The sequence below is a fragment of the Orcinus orca genome, chromosome 19, assembly GCF_937001465.1.
Source record: "Orcinus orca chromosome 19, mOrcOrc1.1, whole genome shotgun sequence".
In the NCBI taxonomy this organism is placed as follows: Eukaryota; Metazoa; Chordata; class Mammalia; order Artiodactyla; family Delphinidae; genus Orcinus; species Orcinus orca.
Genome location: NC_064577.1, coordinates 47,181,994 through 47,202,242, shown reverse-complemented (window position 1 = coordinate 47,202,242; position 20,249 = coordinate 47,181,994). Strand labels below are relative to the sequence as shown.

The following is a 20,249-nucleotide window of genomic DNA, read 5'->3' as shown; positions in this document are numbered from 1 at the left end:
AAAGGAACTAGAAAAAGAAGAACAAACAAAACCTAAAGTTAGTAGAAGGAAAGAAATCATAAAGATCAGAACAGAAATAAATGGAATAGAGACTAAGAAAACAATAAAAATGATCAATGAAACTAAGACCTTTGAAAAGATAAACAAAATTGACAATTTTTTAGACAGACTCATCAAAAAAAAGGGCTCAAATTAATAAAATCAGAAATGAAAAAAGAGAATTATAACTGACATCACAGAATTAGAAAGGATCATAAGAGATTACTACAAACAATTAGATGCCAAATAAAATGGACAACCTGGAAGAAATGAACAAATTCCTAGAAATCTACAATTTCCCAAGACTAAACCAGGAAGAAATAGAAACTATGAACAGACCAATTACTGGTAATGAAATTGAATTGGTAACAAAATAAATTCCCAATAAACAAAAGTCCAGGACCAGATGGCTTCACAGGTGAATTCTACCAAACATTTAGAGAAGAGTTAACATCTATCCTTCTCAAACTATTCCAAAAATTGCAGAGGAAGAGATGCTTCTGAACTCACTCTATGAGACCAGCATCACCCTGATACTAAAAGCAGACAAAGATATCACAGAGAAAGAAAATTACAGGCCAGTATCACTGATGAACACAGATGTAAGAATCCTCAACAAAATATTAGCAAACCAAATCCAACAATACATTAAAAGGGCGATACACTATGATCAAGATGGATTTATCCCAGGGATGCAAGAGTGGTTCAATATTTGCAAATTAATCAAAGTGAATCAACACCACATTAATAAACTGAAGAATAACAGATGACAAAATTAAACATCCATTTGTGATAAAACCTCTCCAAAAAGTGGGGATAGAGGGAACATACCTCAACATAATAAAGGCCATATATGACAAACCCACAGCTAACATCATACTCAATGGTGAAAAGCTGAAAGCATTTCTTCTAAGGTCAGGAACAAGACTAGGATTCCCACTCTCCCCACTTTTATTCAACATAGTATTGGGAGTCCTAGCCACAGCAATCAGACAAGAAAAATGAATAAAAGGAATCCAAATTGGAAAGGAAGAAGTAAAACTATCACTATCTGCAGATGACATGATATTATACATTAAAAATCTCAGACACCATGAAAAAACTACTAGAGTTCATCAAGGAATTTGGTAAAGTTGCAGGATACAAAATTAATGTACAGAAATCTGTTGCATTTCTATACAGTAATAATAAACTGTCAGAAAGAGAAATTAGAGAAACAATTCCATTTACAATTGCATCAAAAAGAATAAAATACCTAGGAATAAACCCACCTAAGGAGGTAAAAGACCTGTATTCAGAAAACTATAAGACACTAATGAAAGAAACTGAAGAAGATACAAACAGATGGAAAGATACCATGTTCATGGATTGGAAGAATTAATATTGTTAAAATGACCATACTACCCAAGGCAATATACAGATTTAATGCAATCCCTATGAAAATACCAATGGCAATTTTAACAGAAATAGAACAAATAATTTTAAAATTTATATGGAAACCATAAAGTCCCCGAGTAGCCAAAGGAATCTTGAGAAAGAACAGAGCTGGAGGAATCACGCTCCCTGACTTCAGACTATACTACAATCTTACAATAATCAAAACAATATGATACTGGCCAAAAACAGACACAAAGATCAATGGAACAGAATAGAGAGCTCAGAAATAAACCGATACAATTATAGTCAATTAATCTGCAACAAAGGAGGCAAGAGTATACAATGGAGAAAGACTGTCTCTTCAATAAGTGGTGCTAGGGAAACTGGACAGCTACATGTAAAAGAATGAAATTAGAACATTTTCTCACACCATGTACAAAAATAAATTCAAAATGGATTAAAGACCTAAATGTAAGACTGGAAACCATAAAACTACTAGAAGAGAACATAAAACTACTAGAAGAGAACAAAGGCAGAACATTCCTTGACATAAATCATAGCAATATTTTTTTTGGATCTGTCTCCTAAGGCGAAAGAAACAAAAGCAAAAATAAACAAATGGGACCTGATTAAACTTAAAAGATTTTGCACAGCAAAGGAAACCATCAACAGAATGAAAAGACAACCCACTGAATGGGAGAAAATATTTGCAAATGATATGACTCATAAAGAGTTAATATCCAAAATATATAAATAGCCCATACAATTCAACAACAACAATGAAAAAACAAAAAACCCAATTTAAAAGTGGGCAGAAAGCCTGAAGATAACTTTTTCCAAAGAAGGCATCAGATGGCCAAAAGGAACGTAAAAAGATGCTCAACATTTTTTTAAAAATTTTTATTTATTTGTGGTTTTTTTGCGGTACGCGGGCCTCTCACTGTTGTGGCCTCTCCCATTGCAGAGCACAGGCTCCAGACGCGCAGGCCCAGCGGCCATGGCTTACAGGCCCAGCCGCTCCATGGCATGTGGGATCTTCCCAGACCGGGGCACGAACCCATGTCCCCTGCATCGGCAAGCAGACTCTCAACCACTGGGCCACCAGGGAAGCCCAATGCTCAACATTTTTTAATCAACAGGAATGCAAGTCAAAACCACTGAGTGTGAACTGAGTTATCAGTTCACACTGGTCAGAATGGCTATCTTCAAAAACACCGCAAATAACAGATGTTGGCAAGGACGTGGAGAAAAGGAAACCCTTGTACACTGTTGGTGGGAATGTAAATTGATGCAGTCACTGTAGAAAATAGTATGGAGTTTCCTCAGAAAACAAAATTAGAACTACCATATGATCCAACAATTCCACTCTTGAGTGTATATCAGGAAAAAGAGAAAATACTAATTCGAAAAGATACATGCACCCCAATGTTCATAGCAGCATTATTTACAATTGCCAAGGTATGGAAGCAACCTAAGTGTCCATCAATAGATGAATGGATAAGAAGATGTGGTTTTATATATACAATGGAATATTACTCAGCCATTAAAAAAGAATGAAATTTTGCCACTTGCAACAACATGGATGGACTTGGAGGGCATTGCACTTAGTGAAAGAAGCCAGACAGAGACAGACAAACGCTGTGTGTTATCACTTGTACGTGGGCTCTAAGAAATACAACACACTAGTGAATATCACACAAAGGAAACAGACTCACAGATACAGAGAACTAACTAGTGGTTACCAGTGGAGAGAGGGAACAGAAGAGGGGCAAGATGGAGTAGAGGATTAAGAGGTACAAACTACTATATGTAAAGTAAATAAGCTACCAGGTATATACAGCACAGGAAATATAACCAATATTTATACTAACTACAAATGGAGTGAAATCCATAAAAATTTTGTATCACTATGTTGTACACCTGAAACTAATATAATATTGTAAATATACCTCAGTTTTAAAAAAAATGTACCACATGGGAGGAGGGTAGAAGAGTCTGAGCTGTGGTCTGGCCATTAACCCCACCCCCAGGGTGACCACCCACAGTCAGGAGGGAACTCACAAACCGGGAGCTTCTCCCTGAGGAGCAAAAGGTCTGTAACCCATCAACTTTTCAGGCACCCCAACTTTTAAGACCTGCAACTGAGAGGTGATCCCCCCCAAAGATCAGGCTTTGAAAACCAATGGGACTCGTGTCCACGAGATCCAAAGAGCTGTGGCAAACTGAGAAACCCCTCTTAAGGGTCTCATGCTGCCGATTCACTCGCCCCAGGGCCCAGCGCAGAAGCAGCCATTTGAAAAGCATCAGACTTGAGGCCAAAAAGACGCATTTGCTAAACTTAAAGCACTGGCCTGAGGGGCCGGCCATTGGGATAATCTCCAGGATGGAGGTACGGTAGAACCATTTTTGCTCTCTCTCTCTGTGCTCTACTAAAGCCAGCAGTTATTGTTTTTTCTTTTTTTTTCTTCTCAGCATAAGGCATCTTTACCCTCCCACCAGTGGACACCATCTTTGTGCTCACCCCCTGCCACACTCCACAGCACTGGTATCTCCCGGAGACGGGCTTTTACACATTCCTGGTGACCATGTTTTTCCATCTGGTGTCCAGGCTTTGTGGCTGCTGCCAGGGGATGCCCTGTGAACCTCTGACTCTAGTGGCCACAAGGGTTTGCATTCTTGGGTCTCTCAAGACTGTAACAATCATGGAAAACAGGCTACCAGCCTCAGGGCACAGCACAAATAACAGGTTGAAACACACCCCAGCTCTCTGTAAAAGAAGCCTGTTTGCTTGTTCTTGTGCCTCAGCTTGAGGGCCAGGCTTCAGGTTCGTCACACATCTAGAGGCCACATATTCCTGAAAGTTAAAAACGAAAGGTGATTTGGGGACTTGTTTGGTGGTCCAGTGGTTAAAGACTTTGCACTTCCAATGCAGGGGGCATGGGTTTGATCCCTGGTCAGGGAACTAAGATCCCGCATGCCGCCCCACACGGCCGGAAAAAAAAAAAAAAATCCAGACTGTTTTTGTAAACGAAGTCTTAGGGGAACACAGCCACGCCCATTCCATGATATACGGTCTGTGGCTGCTCTCACTATGGTGGCAGAGTTGAATAATTGCCACTGAGTCTGTATGCCTGCAAAGCCCCAAACATTTACTACCTGAGCCTTTATGGAAAAGTTTTCTGAGTCCTGGCCTAGATTATGTTTTTAAGCGTAAGAAAGTTAGATTAAGTCAGAGTCTCTGTTGTAAAATTCAGGAGGGAGAAATTCCACATGCTTATGAGAAATGCAAATGTATATTAATTTTTTGTTAAGCCCTACTTACTTTGTTTTGTTTTAAACTCTTTATTTTTTAGTATCACAAAGTGGAATTTTGATAGTCAGGGTTTTTGAAGAGTAATCACACAGTTTCTAGCAAAGTTTTAAATGTACGCATTCTTCAATCTATCTTATTTTGAGGAATCTATTTTGAGAAACACTATCTAAAGACATAAAGGTATAGGCATACAGATGTTCTTTGCAGCCCTGTTTGTGAAAGCAATGAAAGAGAAACAAATTCATCAAAAATGGAATAGCTTAAAGCATCATAGTACAGCCACATAATAAATATGAAACCACTGAAAATGATGAAGTAGATATAAATGTACTGAGATGAAAACGTATCCATGGCATTAATTTAAAGCTATGTATATAAAATATACCCTTCATATGTGTATCTGTAAATATACAAATATCTTTGTTATAATTGTTTCAGAACTACATGTAATAATGCTTGCTTTGGTAAAAGCTCTATATATTTACATAAACATAAGAAGGACATGTGATGTGATACCTCTCAACCTGTTAAATGTGATTTCCTCTGGGAAACACAATTTTTAAGAAATGGAGAGCTCCACTTTTCATTTTCCACTCTTTGTCCTTTGATTTTCATACATATGAGTGTGTGAAATTTTTCATTTAAGAGACAAGACTTTTTTAGTTGGGGTCTTACTCCAAAAACTTGCCCCTTCTTAGCTCTCTTTGTCCTCATCTCATCCTCCCACAGCCCACCCCCAGCTATATGTGGTATCCCAGATATTTGAATCCCCTGCTCAAGATCTAGATCCACCATTGAAGGGATGAGCCTTTGAGACTTCAGTGCGGCTCAGAAAACTTTGGAATGTTGGTTAATGTCATGCTGTCCATTGTATCAAGAGATCAAGGTAACAAACATATCCTGTCTAGCTCCAAGGGGTACATTTTGACTCAGGATTCTCTCTCTCTCTCTCTCTCTCTCTCTCTCTCTCCACACGCACACGCACACGTACCTGCACACAGAGCTCCTCCCATGCAACATTTTATAATCCTTTCCCATCCTGAGATATTCTCCCTTCTGCCCAAAAACATAGCAAACCACCCATGACAAGTGTGTGGGCATTATTAGGAGTGATCACAGGAGGAACCTCTGCTCTTGTTGAAGCCATGGAGTCTCCTCCTTGCTTCTGTGGACTCTCAACATCTGACGACTTACACTATTGGCCTATGAGCATTGAAATGTTTCCCGATAGATCTAGGGTTTAGTCCACATCTTGACAGCACGAATATTGCATGAATACCTCATATGTAGGATGAGCACTAAACTGACAGTCATCTTTTAGTAATAAGGGGGGGAAGGAAAAGAAAAAGCAAAATACTCTCATAGACTACAAGTTCACATTGGTCAGGAATTCCCTGGCGGTCCAGTGGTTAGGACTTGGTGCTTTCACTGCTGAGGGCACGGGTTCAATCCCTGGTGGAGGAACTAAGATCCCGCAATCTGCATGCGCGGCCAAAAAAAAAAGTTCACATTGGTCCGACCTCTTTCCTTGGTTACCCTTTTGTTTGAGAGTAAGTGGCAGAGACAGTGCTCCCTAAATAGTCCATATGTTTCCCTACGTTGCAGCTGGGTTGGTCTCTTGTGACTAATTCTGCTCAATGGTCTGTAAGCAGAAGTGACGTGTGTCACTTCTGGGCCAGAACAGTTAAAAGCAGTACGCCTTTTCTGTCTCCTTCTCTCTCATTCCAGAAGCTATAGCTACGGGATGGAAGCAGCCTAGATTCCTGAGTCACCAGGCAAGCTGCTCTGAGATCAGTACAACTCAAAGTACAGTTCATGGGCCAGCGGCAGCAGCATCACCTGAAAGCCCAATAGAAAAGCAGAGCTGAGCCATACCCCAGACATATAGAATTAGAGCCTCTTGGGCTTAGACAGGCCCTCCAGGTGATTCTGGAGCACACTAAATTTTGAGAACCAATGATCCAACCTACATCAGATCTTGTGCAAGTGAGAAACTTTTATTTTGTTAATGTACTGGGGGGTTGTTCATTACAGAACTACAGCCTGTCCTATCCTGACTCTTACAGAAAATAAACATAAAATGCTGAACTTTTCTCCCACTGCTGGTTCCACCTTAACAACATTTTGGGGCAGATCCCATAACTTTCTGGCCACATTCAGTAATTAAAATTCTTTCAGTTTAAAACTTCAATCTCAAATTTGATCTCATCTCCACTTCTCCCCACCTCCACACCTCCCATTGGTGCAACTTGGGCTCAGAGGAGTTGGAGTGAGATGAGGCTTTAGTTTGGTCCTGGATCCCTTCCCCTCCTCTCTTTTAAAGGCCTAATTCTTCTGGTATGGTGGCGAGGTGGGTGGTCTATGTGGGGTGATACTGGAGTAAATAGAAAACTTAACAGATGTAGTCCCTTTTCCCTTCTGTCTGTTATCTCTGCTTCTCTTTTTAATACCAATAAGCCACTGATGCTCTTTTGGGCAGCAGATGCATTTCTTTGCACAGAAGGGGTTTCTGTGGGTCCTCTCTCTGCATAGTTCCCTGATGTTGACATCCCACTCCTGCCCGCATCCTTCATCTCTCCCTCAGTCCACACCACTGGCAGCACACCTGGGCCTTCGCTAGCCTGAGCATGTTAAGAAAAGTCTCCCTCTTGGAGCACACCTGGCCCTGCGTTGGGTGTAAGAGTTTACAGGTGACGTGCAGACTGGACTTCAGCATCCTTTGCCCACTCAGCCAGGGACCTTTGTGGACATCAACCCTGAGCTCCTGCCGTTAGAGACCTTTCAAGACTTAGACCTCCTATTGGTAGGATGACCGTTCTGAGAGTCAAAGAGGATACTATTAGTAATTATGCTGGCACAACCAGCATCAACGGGGTCTTCCCCAGAAAAGGTGGGATATATGATTCCCCAATCTGTGCTGTGTCGTTGAGAAGAAGGCTCAGGCTCCAGAACCTTCCACAGGGTCGCTGGACCAAGAGGAAACTCACTCCTTTCTCTGCCCTGCCCCTTAGCTCATTTTCTTCTCTCCCACTCAGTCTGGCTCAGGAAGTCAACAAGCACATTCTATATCTATAGGAAGAAGAAAGAGAGCGGACCGCCTAGCGGGTTCCACCTGTGTGAAGAGAGGTCATTCTCCTCTTGAAACGCAGTGAAGGGATCTTGAGGGGTGGGGGGAACTCATAACATCTGGAAGTGCCTGCAAGCAAAATGACTCTCTTTACAGTTGAGGTCCTAGGATGAAGCTCTCAAATGAAAGGGAGATCAGAAATTCAGAAAGAGGGCTTCCCTGGTGGCGCAGTGGTTAAGAATCCGCCTGCCGATGCAGGGGACACGGGTTCCAGCCCTGGTCCGGGAAGATCCCACATGCCGCGGAGCAACTAAGCCCCTGCGCCATAACTACTGAGCCTGCGCTCTAGAGCCCGCGAGCCACAACTACTGAGCCCGTGTGCCACAACTACTGAAGCCTGCACACCTAAAGCCTGTGCTCCGCGACAAGAGAAGCCACCGCAATCAGAAGCCCACGCACCGCAAAGAAGAGTAGCCCCCGCTCACCGCAACTAGAGAAAGCCCGCGTGCAGCGATAAAGACCCAACACAGCCAGTAAAGAAATAAATAAATAAATAAATAAATAAAATCTATTTAAAAAAAAAGAAATTCAGAAAGAAATATGGTTTATGGTGATACTTTAAGGACCACTGGATCAAGCTTTGCCTGAAGGTAGTCAATCAATACTTCCTGAAGCTTCAGTTAAGTGAACTAACAAGTTTCCTTTATCGGTTAAGTCAGATTGAGCCAGCTCTTCTGATACAGTAACTCAAAACATCCCTAAGTGACACAGACTGCAGTGTTGCAGACATCAGACCCCCAAAGTGGAATTGGCTGAGGGCAGGAGCTGAATGCAAAATCAGTAAGGATACCTCTAGTCAGCACAACAGCGGGTCACCCCCATGGCCTCATATATTCTCACCAAGCTCATCTGCCTACCAAGGTTGCATCCAAAAGCCAAATTCAGGATGTTGAAGACTGATTACTTCTTGCATACATGAGCAAAGCCCACTAAGAAAGAGATTAGCTCACTTTGAAACTGGCTTCTCCAATAGCAGAGAAGGAAAAAAGTATAGTTTGCTTAAGAGAAACCCTTTCTGCTTGCTGCCTGCAAATCAAGCCGATTGAGAATCAGTCATCTGGAAAAGCAGAATTCTCTCCTCCAAGCTAATGTTAGTATAAGAAGAAATGGGAAGATGAGAGAATAGAGAGGACAAAAAAGTGGGGTCCATATACAGCCTGATTCATCCCGTTCTCAGACCCCTCCTTTAAATACTTATCTTGTGGACAAAATGAACCATCATGTTCTCTGTGAAGACGCAGGCAACTGGGATGCAGTTGGAGGCAACAACTGCGGCAACATACTTGGAGCTAATTAAGGAAACCTCCATGCCTGTGGCATCGTTTCATCAGCAGAGGGCCATGGGGAGATAGCAGCCAGTGACATGGGAGAGAGGGGTGTGACGGTAAAGGGGACGCCCAGAGCTCCCAGTACTGTGCTATGAGAGAGGAGTTCCAAAACCCCGTTCTAAAAGTAACAGTAGCTGACGGATTTTCTGCTAATTAACCATCCAGTGGAATTGACCAAAAACATATCAGAACTTTGAAAAATGGGAAAGGAGCTGTATTGCCTCTGAAACCCCAAGACCAGCCAAAAACAGACAAGGACTACACCCCAACATTGGTTCTCAAACTACCTGTGCATTAACATTTTAAAATTACTGCTGCCCAGTTCCCACCTAAATCTCATTAAACCCATAACTTTGGAGGTGCTCTCCAGGCAATGGAGTTTTTTAAAAAGCTCCTGCAAGTAATTCTATGTGAATTCAAGGTTGAAAAGCACTGCTCTTCCCTCAAGTCAATCCTATAGCACCCATCTCCAGCAGGAACTAGGCAGCCATTATGACAGGTATGCACCCCAAGTAGGGTTACCAGATGAAATACAGGATTCCCAGTTAAAATTGAATTGCAGATACACGACAAATACTTTTTGTATAAGTATGTCCCATCTATTGCATGGGACATCCTTATAGTGAAGAATTCTTCATCCTGTATTTATATTTAACTCTGGCCACTCTGGCCCCCAAGCCTCAGCTCAGGTGTGGCTATGGAGAACATTCCCGGAGAAAGCAAAGTGCAGAACAACAGAGAAGGTGACCAAGGCTCTCAGGCAACTGGGGGGTAGGGTATCCTTGACAGACTGCAGGCAGGAGTGGCTAGACTGTCACTAATGTGAGCACTTAGCACAGCACTAATGTATGCATTTAGCGAAGAACCCAACACTTGGTAAGCCCTCAACAAGTGTTAGCCATCATTCTGAGGAAATCATTTATGAAAAGGAACTTGTGTGCACACATTCGCATCACCATGGTATTCATTTAACTAGGAAATTTTCCTAGACCATATCCATTGTGATTTGGTTACAAAGTAATATGTCAGTTTCAACTTTCCAGGAAAGTATCTCCAGGGAGATGTCTGGTGTCCCTCTACTAGTACTTTTATCCCTTTCTCATTGCTTTCTGCCCGTTTTCATATTTCCCTACTTCTTCCCCCAGTATTCCTCTCAACCTGTGATTCAGGTTAGTTGGGAAAACAAAATCAAGAGAGTCAGTACAAGGAAAATGCTGGGTTACCTTTTATATAAGAGCCTTCGATATTTTGAATCATGGTGCCGGGCAAAAGCACTCAATCAGCATGTGTTGTTTGTTGTGTGTGATGCCATTTCTGCCAAGAGAGCGCTAATCACACTGATTGGTCCACATATCGAGAGTGAGGAGAACTGAAGAGGAAGGAGGAGGGATGGATGGTGAAGAGGATGACATGCGGTGTCAGAGCAAATATTCATTACATCACCCACTTCAACAGTGGAAATAAATGACAAAAGTTAAATAAGATACATCAAAGTTAAGGAGGGCCCCAGAGTGTGGCTGGGGGCGGGGATGTGACCCACAGAAGAGGTGCCTTTTGGAGTCCCAGGGTTACTGTCCTGCTCCCCCATCTACCATAGATGTAACACCTTCCCTGCAGCTCCCAGGCCACTCAGGCACTCAGCTCCAGGTCAGTGATGTATTCCTGGACTCTGTCCTCATTGGGGTCGGCACAGACCTCCTGGCCTCTTTTGGTTTGGAAGCTGTGGAGAGGAGTGGAAGGATTACACACTGAGGAATCCCACAGGGGAATCCTGGGACCACTGTGACCCCTCCCTCCTTCTCTGCCCCAGACCTCTCAGAGCCTATCCACATGCTTTATATCATGTCCTTATTCTTGGGGTTTACAGACCATCCCTGTGTCTCATATGGGGGTCCCTTGGGAAAGCCAACTTCCTGCTGTCACTCTTCCCTCTGCCCGGTGGGCAGACCCTCCAGGACTCTCTGCAGGCCCCAGAGCAGGTCAGAAAACACGGCAGTGGCCTCTCCTGGTGTCCTGAGCTCTGAGGAGGTGCCTCAGGCCAGACCCCCAGTCTGCTTCCCCAGGGTGGGCAAGGAAACTGGCCCTTACATGACACTGGGCTTTGAGCACTGGCGGCTGGTCTCATAATAGTCATCCATGAATTTACACGGGATCTGCCAGGAGATGTAGGAGAAGCAGCAGGCGGTCGGGGTGTTGGCACCAACCGTGAGAAACAGGACAGATTGATCCTAAGTCCTTGTTCAGAGGAAAAGGTGAACCAGCTGCAGCTGGAGGGTCAGGCGGACCTGAAGGAGACAGTGCTGCCGGAGGGGAGGATGATGGGCGGGGGGGATCCAGGAGGAAGTTGGCATTTCCTCTTTCCTTCGACATTTTTATTTCTGTGTCTCTCTTTCGGGGTTGTCTGTCTTGGTTTGGAGTCTCTGTGCCTCTCTATGGAGGATTTAGTTTTCTGAACAAACTAGTTCTTTTTCTATCTCTCACTGGGGAGTCTCAAGTGGATTCTTAAGGAGAGTGAAGGCCACACCACTGGGAGCCAGCTCGACACAGGTTCCACCTCTTGTCAGAATCCCATCTGGGTCTCATTTTCCCAGGAATCCCTCCCACTCTCTCCCAGAGCCGGAGATTAGAATTGCTAAAACCCCTTGAGAAGGGGAATTCTGCTCAGGAAACAGTGTCTGAAATCTCTCTGAAGTCGTCTACTTACAGGGCTCGGGCACAAGATTTTGGCACTGTGGCCCAAGCCGTGGCCAGAGAGTGGGGAGAGGGGGCGGCAGGGGACAGCGCAAAAGAAAGGGAGGACAGACTCACGGGGGGCTGCGGAGAGGAGCGGGACAGCCAGGGTGGCCCCGGGGACCTCCATGATGCTTGACAGCCGAGTGAGAGCCCAAGTGGTGGCCAAGAAGAGTTGGGACTTGGCGACTCGAAGCTGCAGCCTCCTTCTGGGGTCTAAGCCATGTCCCCTCGTTATAGGCAGCCTTGGGGCATTCAAAGATGGAAACTTGGGTAGACCAAGGAGGAAATTTTTTATCACTGTGTTGGGATCATGCAGCGAATTGCACAAGCCAGGAAAGCTTTGGGTTGCCACAAAGGCTCAGGCTGTTTGCAAGAATGCTTGTGTTGCTTACTTGATGGGGAAATGGTTTCCACAGTGAGAGGAGGTGAGAGGTTGGTGTGGCCCTGTGACCAGGGTAGGTGGTGCCTTCTCATGAGAGCAGATCTGTAGACCAAGCATCTCTCCCACAGGGCTGAACCTTCTGGTACTCACCCCAGCTGACGGCACAGCTGTGATGTAGATGATAATGCCACGGAGTCTTAAGAAGCACACCCCAAGGGGAAACCATAGCCTGGATGGAGACAGCAGAACTGGAGAAGCCTCAGCTACAGAAGGGGCCAGATTGAGGCTGGCCTTTCAGACTCTGGCTCACTCCTCAAACATTCTACCTGACTGCTGAGGCATCCATATCAAAGAAATCTATCTCGAGTAAGCACATTGCCCAATACACAACTAGATAAAGGGCCAGGCTGCCCTACCCATGAAGTTCCCCTTTTAGAAAGTTCTGGGTGACCTACATAACTGACCCCTTGAGTGACCCCACTTTTCCCTTCCCTGTTTAATTTCCTCTTTTATGCTTTAAATTCACCAATAAAGAGTGAACACATGAAACCCTGGGCACCCCACCCTCGCCCCAATAAAGGCAGAACCCCAGGTCTGAGCTCGCTTTTTCTCTACTGGCAACCTCGCCGTGTGGCCCCAGCAGTGCCGTGTACCTTCCAGGACCGGGTGAGTAACAATTCTTGTCTTTTCAAAGTCCCCTGATGTTTGTTGCTGAGGTGTGTCTTGCAGTCATAATAAGAACCACAGTGGCTGGTCCAGCCTCAACATTGGCTCTGGTCAGGGAAATGTCTGTGGGGCTCCCACAAGGAGTACAGCCCAGGTGAGATCCTGCAGGGCATGCTGAACTGTAGCATCACCATCAACAGGCTGAGACGGACACAGAACAGCTGGTCCCTGGCTTAACTGGGCTTACTGGGAGCTAATATGACGAGCCTTAAAATGTTGTTACCCTTTGAACAGCAGAGCTCTCTGTCAGGGATCTATCCTATGGAAATAAACACAGAGATGACATCGTAGCCATCATGGTGTTTGTCACAGCTTATTTATAACAATTGAAAGATGAGCTACAGTTAAATACGTGATGGTGTATTCACCTCTTGCAATAATAATTCGCCCTTAGAAACTGTGAAAGTAAAGAAATTTTAAAAGGAAGTCCTCGTTATTTAAAAATCCTAGAACATTTCCTGTTTCCTTATTGTAAAGTCAAGCTGGCATTTCCAGGGTTTGCCTGGCAGCTCAATAATGTCATCAAGGACTCCCTTCTTAAACATATCCCCTTCCCCCATCATTTCATTGGCTTTTCTTCTTTGGGCTTGTTACCTCATGGTGATGAAATGGTGGCTGCTGCTCAGGTATCACATCTTCACAAAAAGTCTCAACCACAGGCATAGGAGGGAGTCTCACAGGAGTAGAGAAAAAGCAGTGTTGCTAGTGTTTTTAATTCAAATTGGGGTTTTTTTGCATAACTTGTAATGTTAACTGTAGATGCCCCTCAAAAGTGGTAAAAGCTAATTTTAACTATATATAAAATACAGAAAAGAAAAAAAAACTTGTTTCATTTCTGAAAGCTGGGTAAGCATGACAAGTGCAAGTAAGGATGTAGGAGGCTTTTGTCCACATTCTTCCTGTCTTATTGTGGCATAAATGTATTCCGAGGCATAATCTGAGTAAAATTACATTGCTTAAAGGTAGGAAAAATTCTATTACCCAAACCTAACCACTATTCATTTGGTTTATTTCTTTCAAGTGCATTTCCCCCTAGGCTTATGATAGTTCCATTTACTTACTTGCTTTTTTTACCTCTTTTTACTATGTGTCTGCGAGGGGAAGGGACATTCCTGTAGTCATGATGTGGATGCAATTTTGTATTTTTCTTATTTATACCTAACATTACAAGACTTTTCCAAATCATTCCAGTATTTTTAAGAGCTGCCTGATTTACTCAACCATCAGCCTAGTGCATTTATATTATCATGTACTATTGTAGCACATTTGGACTGGTTCCAATGTTTAATTGCTATAAATAAACTGCACCAAACATCTATATGCATAAAACTTTCTCCATAAATGAAGTTTTTTTCCATAGGATATTTTCCTAGCTGTAGACTTTCTGAGTCAAAAAATAAGAACAATTGAGGCTCCGGATCTATAGAGGCACCCTATATCTGATGCATGTTCATTTCTATACACTATTGTTAAACCCAGTGACGACACATTGTAGGGACTTGTGAATGTTTGATGATTGAAACAGTCATTAAAAAGCGGATCTCATCTATCTTGTCATGCCTGTAGCCCAGGCTTCTCCAATTCCATTCTGTCCATCTGGGACTGGATCAAACATGGCTCAGGCTACTTTAGACTCTGTGGCATCATTAGATATGTCATGGTCAAAACACCTGTGAAGAACATTAGACATGTCTGCTCTGAGGAAGGAAAAAGGGAATGGTATGGGCCGTAAAGAACTGTTCTTGGTAGAAAGAACCAGCTAAGCTTGGTCCCCCAGAGACAACAACTCCTGTCTTCCCCCGTTTTTGGTGAATCACTTCCTTAGAAGCACTCTGAGCAACATGATGTCATGGCCCTTTCCACCCAGGGTGCGGTTTTCATGGCGATTTGTGTGCTCACGGTGCTGGGGCATTACCCATAAATGTCACCTTGTATGATCAGAAGAGCTGTAGCAAAGCATCAGATCTGCTCTGTGGGTGAAACCATTAATCTCTAGATCTTTCCATGTACTTATAGCTCTAACCCTAACATCACGTCACCTCCTATCACTGTCCAAAACATTTCCAGCCAATCAGCCCCAACAAGTGAGCAACTGAGCTCTATCTCGGATGCCCTGAACCTCCGTGTGACCCCACAGACCCCGACATGTGCAACTCATAACACGACACCATCCGACAACTTCCGATCTGGTCATCCCCAGCCTCCAGCTTCTCATGCTTCAGAGTTGCCTATAAAGGGACAAGGATACAGGATGGACTCCAGAAGGATGGAGGCAGCAGCAAGTGCCCAGTCCTATCTTGGCTTTGCCCTCTGCCTGCCCATCACTGATGAGTTCCCCATGGCTGCCCTTGTTCACCATCTCCTCACCACGGCCCTCAGCTCACAAGTCTTGTCTGTATCGCAAGACTCTCTGCACCCTCATCTTTTCTCCCTTTTAGAATTGTTTCCCAATGCTCTGGATGGATGTCTAAACCATATTACTTAAGCCCTATGGTTGAGATTCCTTACGTGAAAGCAAAGAATTCACAGAAGTTTTCAAAATATTCTGAACTATTTCCCAAGAAGTTTTAGTTCTCCTAGCCTCTGTATCTAAAAGGCAGAAGAGGACTAGGACCCATTTTTAGTGGGGAAAACTGAGGTCTAATGCAGCCATTAACAAGATGCAAATGCCAGGTCCAGTTGGTTCCTAGGATGAGCCAAATGATATATTCCCTCAGCTCTCCCAAGGAGCTCCACACTTTGGGTGATGTACAGAAGGTGGTATCTTGCTGGGAAATGCCTCTGTGCACCAGATGAAGTTCCCCCGAATGAGACGGAACAAGGGCTCACTGTTCCTATAGCTATATTCCCTGAAGAGGGAGCCAGAGACTGAGAACAAGACAGGCAGAGATTCAAAACAAAAATTCAAGGTAGGGACTTCCCTGGTGGCGCAGCGCTTAAGAATCCACCTGCCAATGCAGGGGACCGGGGTTCGATCCCTGGTCCGGGAAGATCCCACATGCCGCGGAGCAACTAAGCCTGTGTGCCACAACTACTGAGCCTGTGCTCTGGAGCCTGCGAGCCACAACTACCGAAGCCCGTGCGCCTACAGCCGTGCTCTGCAACAAGAGAAGCCACCGCAGTGAGAAGCCCCTGCACACTGCAACGAAGAGCAGCCCCCTCTCACCGCAACTAGAGAAAGCCCGGGAGCAGCAACAAAGACCCAACACAGCCAAAAATAAATTAATTAATTAATTTTTTAAAATTCAAGGAAAAGAAGAAATGCTTAGTTTCCTCGCTTCGTTTGTGCCCTACTCTGCAGCCCTGACATCTCCACCAACTTCTAGGTGGCCCCCGCCCAGGGTAGAAAAAATTGATTGGCTTTTCTCAGGCTCTTGGTTGCCACTTCTTCGTGGTTAGGGCAGACACCTCAGTGCCTGCTGCTTCTCTTATTTCTCTCCAGATCTGTCACAAATTTGTTCATGGTCATGGTGACACACACAGCCAGTTTTCCTACCCTGGTATAATATCGGTATCACTCCTCCTTCCTAGAGACAGGCAGGGCTTGTGGAGGAGAGCCAACCCATGGGCCATGGGGTGAGGGGCAGACAGGCATATTTCTTTCTGGTTTTTTCTTCCTCTCCTCAGGATTTTTTTTTTTTGCATCTTGCTTGTTAATATTTAATATTAAAAATTAAGTCTTTTCATGTCATTCTATTTGTTTAAGAGGCTGGCACTAGGCTCTTAAACATTAACCATTATGTCTATCAGTGGGTTTACTTTATCATTCCAGCTCTGTAGAATATCTAGTTTGGTGTCAATTATTTGATCAAAGATAAGCTGCACCAGATAACAGTGTCCTTAAAATTTTCCATGTTCTGTGAGTTCATTTCCATAGGATAGGTTCTGAAAAAACAGAATTTCTGGCTCAAATAATATGGACGTTTTTAAGGCTAGACCCTTAGCCAGCGTTAAATCCAGACTTCATTGTAGGTATGTGGTGAGTATTTGACAAATAGACCAGTACTGGAAAGCTAATCCTTATTTCCACCGTTCTTGTACCTCCAGCCTTTCCAATTCTGTTCTTTCCATCTAGGGTGCGCTTAAGTTTGGCTTATCCTTCTTGAGACTCAGTGGCATTTTTACACTTAGGACAATTGTGGGAGTCCATCAGAGCATCCTGCTCCATGGAAGAAGGCTGTGATCACTCACTACAGAGAGATATCTGTCACGTGGAAAGGAAACAGCTAAGCCTGATCCCTGGGCGATGCCAACTCCTGGTCCCCCATCTGGAGAAACCACTTCCTCATAAGCACACAAGCAAATTGGCAATTGAACCATTGCTAGGTGCACCCAAAACCTCTCTAGTAACCACAGGCAACGCTGGGTTATACAACTCAAACGACACCACTACACTTAAAATTCCTTGTTTAGGCACCTCCGATTTTTATGTTCCCGCAGCCCAGGACCACCTATTAAAAGGAGCGAAGATAGCTCACATTCCAGAAGGAGGCCAGCAGTAAGGAGTTCCCAAGCCCCATCTCAGCTCTGTCCACACTCTTCTGCCTGCCTGTCCCGCATCATGAAGGTCATCGTGGCTACCATCTTTGTCCTTCTCTGCACCATGGCCCTCTGCTGCTATGCAAAAAGTAAGTCTGTTACCTGCCCTCCTTTAATCGTTGCTACCCACACTCTGGTCTGAATCTAGCCCAAGTGCTGTGGCCTAAGAACCCCCATGTGAAATTAAAGAACCTCAAACGGGGTTTCAAAAATGACATGGTTGTTTTCTTCAAGAAGGTTCGAAAGCTTCTATTGATTTGGGCTTCAGGATGGAGTTAGGAGAGGTTTTATCCTACTTTTTAGATGAGAATATTGAAGTCTAATACATTTGCTTGAGGTAGAATCCAGGTCTATTTAGATCCTGGTGATAAGTTTCAGAATCCCAATTCAGCGATTCCCAAGAGTTGTGAAAATCATTCGTACTTTAACTCAGCCATCTTATCCTTCAATTGATCAGAAAAAAATTCCACAAAGAGAGTTAGGAGGAGGGAGTAGCCTCTGCAGGGCTTAGTTCCCTGTAGAAAAAGATAGAGACCAAAATGGAGTGACAAGACCAAAAACAAGACGAGGGAAATTAATGAGAAACAAACAAACGAAAGAATCAAAAGCTTTCCGGTTTCCTTTACCCCCAAACCTCAGCTCTGAGCTACGCTGTCTCTCTCCACTTCTTCCTGATCCTCTGGGGCTTGCCTGTACTCCTGAGTAACTGTTGTTCTTGCTTCCCCACAGGTAGGGTTTACACCGCACCCACCTGCTGCTTCACCTACACCTCCCAGAAAATCCCCCGCAGAAAAGTGGTTAACTTTTTTAAGACCAGCAGCCAGTGCTCCAGACCTGGTATCATGTAAGTGTCAGTCCTCCTGCTCAGCCCTGGGGAGACACAGGATGTGGAGGCGGGGGGAGTATCCACAGGAGTCAGAGCAGGGAGCAGATCTCAAGCGTACCGGCTTGTAGATAAGGAGCCATCCTGGGAAGGCGCCCAGCCCTCTGGGGGCTTTCTGTGTATGCAGGACACAGAGAGAGAGGCCACTGGGCTGTTTCCTGACATGGGATGGGGCCTGCCGAGAGCCAGGGAGGATGTGGCCAGAAGTAGAGGGAAGAGAGGAGAGAAAGAGACAGCAGAAAGGAGATGACCTGAGGTTATCTCCATTAATCCCATAGGGATGAAGATGAAAGGGCCACAGGTGGTCAAGAACATCCTTACTCATTCTCTATATAATACTTCTGCCCTCTCCACAGCTTCTTCACCAGAAAGGGCTTATATATCTGTGCCAATCCCACCGATGACTGGGTCCAGGAATACTTCAGGGACCTGGAGAAGAGCCCCTGAGTGGTCCAGAAGGAGCCTGTTAGAGGTGTGGGTAGATTGGGCAGCAGGGACCTGAACCAGGGGACTGCAACCCCAGAAGTTCCCTCTCCTATGAGTCCCTCTCCCCTCCACTAACCACATTCTGAAAACTTTCTTTAATTTAGTTAAGCTAGTTAAATACTGTATATCATTTTATTCATTTGATGCTTTCTCTGCGAAATCATATGACACCCTCTCATTCCCAAGCACCTTCCCAGTCAATCACACAGTGGTTGACTCATGTTTGGGATGATGGTGAATGACGGTACTCCTGTATCTGGGTAGACATTGGATCAAACCCATCAACAGATGCTTACTGAGTTTTTATGAGCCTTTTACTCTGTTCAAAATGTCAGAATAATAAAGATTCTTTTTGTTTCCTAAATATATCTTGGACTACTGGTTATTCTTTTTATCCCCTGACAAATCAGTTTCATTGGTTGGAAAGAATAAGAAAGAATGATTAGAGGCACCTGAGTAGAAAGGGAAGGCAAGAGAATGAGGATATGTTATCCCAACAATACCAGGCTTTATACCAGGGAAACATTTCCCATAGACTAAAAAAGAAGAAAAGGGCTTCCCTGGTGGCGCAGTGGTTGGGAGTCCACCTGCCGATGCGGGGGATGCGGGTTCGTGCCCCGGTCCAGGAGGATCCCATATGCCGCCGAGCGGGTGGGCCCATGAGCTGTGGCCCCTGGGCCTGCGCGTCCGGGGCCTGTGCTCCGCGGTGGGAGAGGCCACAGCGGTGAGAGGCCAGCGTACCACAAAAAAAAAAAAAGAAAAGAAAAGAAAAGTATTAAAAACAAATGCAAATTTATATGCACCAGGGAAATCCATCACTTACATTGCACCAAAGCAAAGTATTCGATCATGCATATTTATGTATTTTCATAAATTCAGCTTTCTTAAGAATAAAGACTAACAGTTTTTGAGGACTTACTACAAACCACAGACCGTACTAAGGGATTTACATGCATTGTCTCTTCTTCAAAATCACTGTGTTGTGTATACTAATTATCTTCCTTTGACATATGAGAAAACAGAGTTTCAGAGAGCTTTCCCAAGGTCACACAGCTAGTAACTTTGTGGTCAAACCTGCAGAGGAGAGCAAGTCCCACACTCTTAATTAAACACTAGGAAGTTGTCTCTCAGTGTTCCACCTGAAGCAGAGTTACCAGGAATGCACAATTCTCTAATAAGAGACAGCCTACCTCAGCAAATGAGAAGTAAGGAATTATTGGTTTAAGACCCCATAGAGGATAGAAATCCAGAGATGTGAGCCTGGTACTGAGACCTCTTCTAGACTGAGGATGTTTGCAATTCAGAAGAGGTGGCTA

The 20,249-nt window shown here is 44.3% G+C and overlaps 2 protein-coding genes and 1 long non-coding RNA gene across 3 annotated transcripts; 2 read left to right on the top strand and 1 right to left on the bottom strand.

Moving 5' to 3' along the window:
* Nucleotides 1-10,708: 10,708 nt before the first annotated feature.
* Nucleotides 10,709-12,675, bottom strand: LOC101283498 (C-C motif chemokine 3-like). Its single transcript, XM_049702525.1, has 4 exons — nucleotides 12,626-12,675; nucleotides 12,450-12,528; nucleotides 11,273-11,412; nucleotides 10,709-10,904 (listed from the first exon to the last, which is right to left on the bottom strand). Exons 1-4 carry the CDS (start codon nucleotides 12,673-12,675, stop codon nucleotides 10,814-10,816), a joined length of 360 nt encoding a protein of 119 aa, XP_049558482.1. The 3' UTR covers nucleotides 10,709-10,813.
* Nucleotides 12,676-12,827: 152 nt separating this feature from the next.
* LOC101283229 (C-C motif chemokine 3-like) lies at nucleotides 12,828-19,299 on the top strand. The gene is made up of 4 exons (XM_012533767.3): nucleotides 12,828-12,964; nucleotides 17,466-17,653; nucleotides 18,294-18,408; nucleotides 18,804-19,299. Exons 1-4 carry the CDS (start codon nucleotides 12,843-12,845, stop codon nucleotides 18,892-18,894), a joined length of 516 nt encoding a protein of 171 aa, XP_012389221.2. The 5' UTR covers nucleotides 12,828-12,842; the 3' UTR covers nucleotides 18,895-19,299.
* On the top strand, nucleotides 15,418-17,426 carry LOC125962130 (uncharacterized). The gene is made up of 2 exons (XR_007473578.1): nucleotides 15,418-16,997; nucleotides 17,101-17,426. It is a non-coding gene; the product is annotated as an uncharacterized LOC125962130 (long non-coding RNA).
* Nucleotides 19,300-20,249: the final 950 nt, after the last annotated feature.